Consider the following 9,004-nt stretch of genomic DNA (forward strand, 5'->3'; position numbering starts at 1 on the left):
AATACCTTGCGTTCTTTCAAGGAAATGCTGTGTATCGGAAATACTGAAGTTTTACACCTTTAAACTTTAACATAATCAAGGACTGGAGATCATAAAAATTTTACAGAATGATATAGTAACTTAAGTTTTGGTTGAAGGAAGTGCTGTAAACAAGTGGGCTTAAATTTTGAAAGGCATTTTAGTTTGTTTTTTTTTTTCATTGTGATTTGGGTGAAAGTTGACAGACCAAATTCACGTTCCATACAGCAGCTCACATATACTTTGTCTCATGACATTGACTACAATTTACCACAATGCAACAGCTCCCCTCCCACTTCCTCCCCGTAGTTACCTCTTCCCCATGTCCATCTCTTCATGCACTCCTGCCCCCTGAGCTATGTCCCTGTGCATACACAGGGAAGACATTTTACATTTTTAAACCATTTCTCCCAAAGTGCAGAAAATGTTTACTCTGGTATACATAGTGGACAAATATATACCTACTACTGATTTTGGGGTAAATGGTTTAGAACTTATGTTTACACTTTATAATCTCTGTGCTGTTAGGTTTTGCTAGAGTTTTAGAGCTTTGCCGAAAACTGAAGCAGAAAATACTTTTAAAATAATGAGGGGAACAAACAAAATTGATGTGTTCCCTTGTGAACATGGGAAATAGGACATTAATAGGTTGATAATTATAGTTTGGAGTCCCTGGGTGGTACAAGCTGCTAATGTGCTCCATTGCTAACTGAAAGATTGAAGGTTCGAGTTTACACAGAGACACGTGGGAAGAAAAGCCAAAAAAAAAAAAAATTTCTTTCCCAAAGGAAATGTGTGTCGGTCCTGGTGGGGCAATGATTAAGTGTTCAGATGTGAACCTAAAGCTCAGTTCGAACTCACAAGCTACTCTGCTGGAGTATACTTGGTGATCTGCTCCCATAAAGATAGCCTTGGAAATCCTATGGGGCAGTGCTACTTTGCCCTATCTGGTCCCTCAGTTGGAATTGAGTGGACAGCACCTAACAACAACATATTTTACATACCTAAAGGATTTGACTGCTAACCAGAAGGCTGATGGTTCAAACCCACCAGCCACTCTCAGAAGGAAGACCGGGCACCTACTTCCATAGAGATACCACCTCGGAATCCCAAGGAGGGGTCACTATGAGTCAGAACCAGAAGTGAGTTGTGGGTTTTTTTTTTTTTTTGTTTTGTTTTTAATATTATATGAAAAGGAACTCTGGTGGTGCAGTGCCTAAAGCATTTGCTAACCAATGGGTTGGTGGTTCAAACCCACCAGCTGCTCCACTGAAGGAAGGAAAATGCACGGTCTACTTCCATAAAGATTTACTGCCTTGGAAACCTAATGAGGGTTGCTATTAGTCAGAATCAACTCGATGGCAATGGGTATATTATATAAAGGAGCCCTGGTGGCACAGTGGTTAAGCACTCACCTACTAACTTAAAGATTGGCAGTTCAAACCCAGTTAGTCACAGTGCAGGAGAAAGATGTGGCAGTGCTTCTGTAAACAAATTTACAGTCTTGGAAACCCTGTAGGACAGCTCTGCTCTGTTCTATAGGGTCACTATGAGTCTGAATCAACTCAACAGCACACATAACAACAACACAACAAGGGAATGTGTGATGAGCTGAAAAACGTATATGAACAAACTGTGAACAAACAGTAGCAATGTGCACAATTTTTGCTTACAGCCCACCCCAAGGTAATTCCTTTAAAGGGCAACATTCAGTTTACATGGTTCATTTCTGGTACATTGCCTTGGTTCTCTAGTGCTGCTATAACAAAAGTATCACAAGTGGATGGTTTTAACAAAGAGGAATTTATCCTTTTACTGTTTAGGAGGCTAGAAGTCCCAATACAGAGTGTTAGCTCTAGGGGCCAAGTGAAGGCCTCTTATTCCAGGCCTATGGGAGCTGGAGGCTTCTTATAATTCTTGCACCTGTTGGCTGCTGAGGCTGATGAACTTGGGACAGCCAGTAGAATGTGACAATCCCAAGATCAGTAGGCAACACAGCAAACCACAGGGTTCAAATCCAGGAACTAGAGGCCAAATGCAGGATCCAAAATGTGTCAAAGAGCTGGAGGCCTTTTTCAAAGCATCTCCTTATAGATGAAGGAAACCACACCCCAAAGGCAACTACTTAGCTGCTCACAGCAGATTCTACCCTGGAGGGTGACCACAGTGTTAGCATGGGGAATAACTACATCCAGCAGCCCAGCCACTTAAAACCACACAGCCCAGCCAAGTTGACACACAACCTTAACTACCATATACATTTGCTGAAAAAAAAAGTTGCTGTCATACAAAGAAAAGCTATTATAATTTGCGTTTGTCTCCATTCTTCTTTAATCATTTGCTCATTTATTCAGTAAATATTAATTTAGCTTTCTCTATATGGTAGTACCTCATCTATTTGTTGAGGATGAAACAAAGAGTAAATAATAAGCCATGCCTAATGCAAACCATATGTACCCTGTGTACCCTATGTAGGCGAGTTCTACTCTGAGACACATAGGGTTGCCCTGAGTTGGCACTGGCTTGATGGCAACAATTTGGTTTTAATTATAGTATCTCCCGCAACCAGCTCTCTCTTTTTTTTTTCCTTGCTGTACAAGGACTCAGACCTTCCATTCCAGAGATATCTGGATCTTGGATGGTCCTGCCCCTGTATTGTCTTCAATTTTTTTCTTCCCCTTTTTTTTTTTTTTTTTTAAAATTGTGATTTGGGTGAACATTTGCAGAACAAATTCATTTTCCATTCAATAAAATTTTTTTTTCAAAATATTGATTGCATAACAGCTCTGTTGCCACTTCCTCCTGTGGCTACCTTTTCCCTATGTCCTCCTTTCTTATGTATTCCTGCCATCTAAGCAATCTCCCTGTGCAAATACTGACCTTCTGATCGCCTATGGTTGATTGTTCTAAGGAGTGTACTTACCTGGTGCAAATTCACCTTATATGCCTATCTATTGTTTGGCTGAAAGCCATGGGAGTGAATTTAATTCCAGGGCCAAAGGGTGACTAGGGGGCATAGTCTCTGGGGTTTCCTTATGATTTTTTGTGTTTTTTTATGATTTTTTTTTTATGATTTTGAGTTTTGTTTCAAAATTTTCCTCCCACTCTATCCAGGATGTCCTCCACTGATCCCTTTCCGAGGAGTTGATGGTGATAGCCAGGCACTATCTAGTGCTTCTGGTCTCAGGGTCATGCAGACAGGGGTTCACTTGGTCTACTAGTCCCCTGGACTAATTGTTTTCATGTGTCTTTGGTTTTCTTCATTCTTCTTTGTTCCCAAGGAAGAGAAACTAATTGTTGCATCTAGATGGCTGCTTGCAAGCTTTTAAGATCCCAGTTGCTACTCACCAATGTAGGATGTAGAACAATGTTTCTGTGTAGTATGTTATGCCAATTGAGCTCGAGGTCCTAGTGACTCTGGTTCTGAGCCCACGGGCCTAACAACTCAATTTGCTCTCTCAGGGTATTTGGCTGTGGTTAAGAAGTTATCATAACTTCCCGCCCCATTAGCTCTATTATGAAAATCCCTCATTTTGATAGACTGTTTTACCTCACACATTTAATGTAGAAGCTCTGGGACTATCCATTGATAAGGATCATAGGGCCAGAGGCTTTTTCTGCTAGCAGTTTCGAGATCCTAGTGCATTGATTCATGCACTCAGACTCTCAAGAATGATTCTAAAAAATGGAATGTTAGCCCATTTATTTATGATGTCAGATAGCTTTAAAGACATGAAGGTAGTTCTATTAGCCAGGTCACCTCCCTCTCACTGTGAAAGTAGGGAGATTGAATTAGATCACCTGAGATTTAGAACTGTGATATAGGGGAGTTACCACAGGTTGAGTTAAATAGAACCAGAATTTTTCTTGAGGACTCAGGACTTTTTCAGCTCTTTTGCTGAGGTGAGTTTTAGCCCTTGTCCTATTTTATACCCGATTTCACAAAACACATTTTTCTTAAGATACGTTTTGAAGATAGTTTTTTGAAACTGGAGAGGAGGGCTTAATTGTTTAATTCATCCAACAAACATCAGGTGTATGTGTACCAGGTATTTTTACTAGATGCTGGTCTTAAAAAGCTTCAGAGTTGAAGAGCAGTGATAACAGGACTCATTATGGATGCAGCACTATTATAGGTAAGTCTCAAAATTACCAAATGTGGTAAGTACTATTCCTATTACTCTCATGTTACAGATGAGGGAAGGCCAGTAAAATTAACAGTAACTCCCGAAGGTAACTCAGAGGGTGGAGCAAACACCTGCCATTTGACTCCTGACTCTGATTTTTTACCTGTCTGCTGCTCTTTATGCCTCTTCTCCAGAGTAAAGTCATTTTTACCAGGTTGATGTTAGCTATCGACTCATGGCAAACTAACTGCTCTGCAGTGAAGTACTTAGTGTGGCTCTTCTAGCCACGGTCTTTGTGACTCTCACTAGATGTAAATGTGGGGTACTTTCTGGCTCACCAATGTGACTGGGGAGTTTTCCAGAATGTAGATAAGGTACAGGATACCCTTATGGTGGTGGGACCATGGAAATAAGGTGTATGGAACCCTAATGTGGATATTTGGCAGTTCCCTCACTCCACTAGGCTTAAAATGAGTCCTCCCAGAGGCAGAAGAGGGGATCTCACTGTCACCAAGAGAGGGAAGTAGCAGGAGTGGAGCTCATCCTGTGCAGAGAGATGGTGATACTAGCAGCAGCAGAAGAACAGAGAGATCAGAATGAGACAGAATAGTGGGCTTGCTGGCCCATGGAGTGAGAAAGCTGAGGGCTTTTGGCCAGGAGGGTTGCTGGTGGAGTGGGGTGCACCTATCGGCAGAGCTAAAAGAGCTTTGTAACACTTGCCGGAGCAGGGCAGAGGCCAGGCCAAGAGGCTAAGGGCCAAAGAGTGGTGTGCTGGTAGTCATGGCTGAGGGGAGGCTGTCTTTTTTTTTTTTAATTGTGATTTGTGTGAAAGTTTACAGAGAAAATTCATTTTCCATACAGCAGTTCATACTGAGGGGAGGCTGTCTTGATCAAAGAATTGTAATCCGAGTGTTCCTGAACCTGAATTGTGACCTATTACTTCCCAAATAAACTCCATATTTTGAGTATTGACTGTGAGGTCCGTGTGGTCATGGCAACAAATTATTGAACCCTGCCGCCAAGTGGAGAGTGCCGTAGGAGGGATGGTTGGTGTCAGAATTGCAAAGGTTGAAGGATGGAGGCATGTCTGACCTCTTTAATAGAGATCAGCCTTGGACTAATATTGTTAATGGTGATCTGTCTCCCCCTGTTGAAATTGGAGGAGGTCAGAGGATACCACCACTATGCCCTTTTTGCACTCATGCGCAAAGGAATGTAATGAAATGCTACCCCATGCTCAGTGGTGAATCGGACTGTTGGGATCCATAGGGCTTTCATTGGCTGATTTTCAGAAGTTGATTGCCAGGCCTTTCTTCCTAGTCCATCTTCATCTGGAAGCTCTGCTGAAACCTGTTCAGCATCATAGCAAACCTCCACTAACAAATGGGTGTTGGCTGTTCATGAGATGCATTGGCTGGGAATTGAACAGCACAGTGGTTAAACACTTGCTGCTAACCAAAAGGTTGGCAATTTGAATCCACCAGCCACTCCCAGGGAGAAAGATGTGGCAGTCTGATTTCATAAAGATTACAGCCTTAGAAACTGTCCTGTAGAGTCTCTGAGTCAAAATTGATTAGATGGGAATGTTTTTTTGTTTTTCTTTTCTCGGTCATGGAAGGTAAGAATTCTACCTCCGAACCACCAAATGTCCCTATATTTTATCATGAAAGTGCCTCATTTCTATGTTTTTTTTCAAGGGTTTCCTGAAGCTCTTGTGAGAGTATCTATAGAAAAATTTACTACAATCAAACTCTTGAAAGAGTTTGATTTTTAAGATTAGGGCTTCCTAATAAAATACTTCCATAGTGATACTGCCTCAGAAACCCAAGGAGGGGTTGCTATGAGTCAGGTCCGACGGCACATAACAACAACAACAACAATAAAATAAGAGAATTGTCCTGATCAATGACATTGACCTTGAGGGAAGGCCTAGTCTAATCCAAAGGGCTAGTCATGAGATATTCCATTTTCTTTTAATTCAGTTTGAGAAGGAAATCTTTCTGACCAGGCCTCTAAATATGAGGGTGGGCCTTGCAGGGCACTAATGTCAACATAGTTGGTTGTGGGGTGATTGTGAGGAATAGAAAAGCCCAGTCTTTTGGCTTGAAGGCCAGCTACTTGAAATGTAAATAGCTCTGGACAAAAGCAGAAAAGACCTGAGTAGTAGTTCTTTTTCTGCCTCAAGCTAACTAGTTCTTAGAACTTGAGTCCTTCTGCCTGATTTTTGAGTCAGAATTGACTTGATGGCAGTGGGTTTTGGTTTGGCTTATAAAATAGACCTCACAAGGTTTTCTGTGAAGATTAAATGAGACATGTGAAAGTGCTCTGACAACCATGCAGAGCTAGATGACTGACAGCTCTTGTCAGTTTTACCATGAGAAACATCTTTCCAAAGTTTGATGATATTAAGGTTATTAAGTTTGTTTTTTTTTTATTTCTTAGAGGTTATCTCTAATGTGAGGACAGGAGCTGTCATCAATGTGATCTATAGTTGATTGTAGTGTGAGATCAAATTTAAGTCATAATTTGCACTAAATTCACTTAGGAAGGAAACATACAACATGCAGCTTAAAATTCACATTCAGTTTGCAAGTTTTCGGAAGGCAGAGCCTCCAAGTTCAGAATCAGGTGCTGGAGTTGGGCTTCCACCAGGGTCCTTCCCAAACCCCAACCAAAAACCATTATTGTTGAGGTGATGCTCACTGAAGGTGACCCCATGTGCTGTAGATTAGACTTGCTCCTGAGGGTTTTCTTGGCTGTAATCTCAACAGAAGCAGATTGCCAGGCCTTCTATGGCACCACTGGGTGGGTTAGAACTGCAAACATTTAGGTTCAGTCAACAAAGGGCCTTACTAGGGTCAGCCACAGGAGCTCTGGTGGCGTAGTGCCTAAAGCATTTGACTGCTAAGCAGAAGGCTGGTGATTCAAACACACCAGCCACTCCTCAGAAGGAAGGTTGGGCAATCTACTTCCGTAGTGATACCTCCTTGGAAACCCAAAGAGGGGTCACTATGAGTGGGGTTTGACTCCACAGCAGTGAGTTTGGTTTGGTTTTTATGTGTCAGCCACTGTGTGTTATAGTTAAATGTTTCCTTGGTCTCTTTTTTCAGTCTTCATTACTCCTCTGTATTGCAAAATGTCCCCTGACCCTGAGAATGTAAGAGCCACATGACAACTTATCACCGTTTTAATCACTTCCTTGGTCACTCAGCCTATCTCTGACTTAGGGGGCCCATCAGGCTTTATATCCCAAGCTTTTCAGAAACACTGGTGTAACAGGCACATGGGCTGAATTTAGGGAAGATAAGCCTTAGCAGACATTTCCAACCACAACAAACTAAAACTCCAAACTGTTGAATCATTGCATGAAAACCTTCAGAGCTGAGTTTTCCAATCCTCTTAATTATCATAGGAACTATACACAGAGATAAAGTGATTTGACTAGAAAACTCCCAACCCTCAAAGGTTAGGTCACTGCTGAAGGGGACAGGAGAGACAGTTGACAGTGAGAAGGGCAAGAGGAGAAGCACTCAACTGCTAACCAAAAGGTTGGTTTGAACCAGTGCAGCTGCTCTGCTCCCCTGAATATTACAGCAGAAATCCTATGGGGCAGTTGTACTCTGTCACTTCTTCTTTGTCACATGGGTTCGTTGTGGGTAGAAATCTACTTTACAGCACCTAACAAGAAAAATAATTTGGTGGTGGTGGCAGCTTCGACTCCCCCCGAACCTCAAGATCCTATTTCTAAGACAAAAGCAATGTAACCTAACTCAATTATCTTCTGAAATTTCCAGAACCTATGAATTACCAAAGAACACTTTTATATACATCCTTGAGCCCTTCTATAGTGCAGGGGAGCTCTGGTAGTAGTGTCTAAGGCCCTTGACAGCTAACCAGAAGGCTGGCGGAATCGCCAGCCATTCCCACTCCCCGGAAGGAAGATGGGGCAATCTACTTCCCTAGTGATACTGCCTCGGAAACCCAAGGAGGGATCACTGTGAATCCAGTCCGACTCCACGGCACATAACAACAATAACAACAGAGCTAAAAGGTAGTATCATGGCACCCCACAGCCCCCATAAACATACAAATTAAAAACTCTGTCCCTACTATGGAAAAGGGGCTCTTTTTATATACAGATGTCCCTTTCTTCATGTGTCCTTTAGCTGTCATCACCTCTGAACTAGATCTGGAGTGTTATTCTCTCACCCCAGCTTTGCCAGAAACACTTAATGCCCCAAGCCGGTCGGGTCCCGCCACGTCTTCGTCCAGCGACCGGCGGGCTCACCGCGACGCGCTCCCATTGGCTGGAAATTCCCTCGCCCGAAGCCTGAGCGACCCCTTCTCGCCACGCCAGCCCATCCGGACTCTGGACCGCCCAGGGGGCGGGGTTGGAGTCGAAGAGTGGGCGGGTCCTGGAGAGGGGCGGGGTCTTATAGCGCTGCGGACATCTGGGCGGCCTCTGCGGTGGGAGGGAGTCCCGGGCCGCGCCCTGCGAGGCCGGGCTCGGGCCAGGCCAATCCCTGGCGACCGGGCGGGCGAACGCGGGGCCTAGCCGGCAGAGCCCGAGGGACTGGGGGTGGGGGACAATGGGTCAGTTCCTGGTGCGTCACGGGAGAGTTCCTTAAAGGGGAAGTGAGCAGGCTAGGGCGCTGAAGTGGGGTGCGGTGGTCCGCCGGGGAGGCCCCGGCGCTTTAAAATAATGCCCGCGGCGCCCGCGCGAACATGCAATGGCGAGCGCTCATTCTGGGGCTGGTGCTCCTCCGGCTCGGCCTCCATGGGGTTCTGTGGCTCGTCTTCGGGCTGGGGCCCAGCATGGGCTTCTACCAGCGCTTTCCGCTCAGCTTCGGCTTCCAGCG

At 44.0% G+C, this 9,004-nt stretch overlaps 1 protein-coding gene across 1 annotated transcript in view; it reads left to right on the forward strand.

Moving 5' to 3' along the window:
* Positions 1–8,870: 8,870 nt before the first annotated feature.
* EDEM1 (ER degradation enhancing alpha-mannosidase like protein 1) overlaps positions 8,871–9,004 on the forward strand; it is a 65,740-nt gene continuing 65,606 nt past the window's right edge. The window contains 1 exon segment of the mRNA XM_042782722.1: positions 8,871–9,003. Coding sequence (XP_042638656.1) covers positions 8,871–9,003 — 133 coding nt within the window.

This window comes from Orycteropus afer, unplaced genomic scaffold (assembly GCF_000298275.1).
Source record: "Orycteropus afer afer isolate SDZICR_OR568_19922 unplaced genomic scaffold, OryAfe1.0 scaffold00429, whole genome shotgun sequence".
Classification (NCBI taxonomy): domain Eukaryota; kingdom Metazoa; phylum Chordata; class Mammalia; order Tubulidentata; family Orycteropodidae; genus Orycteropus; species Orycteropus afer.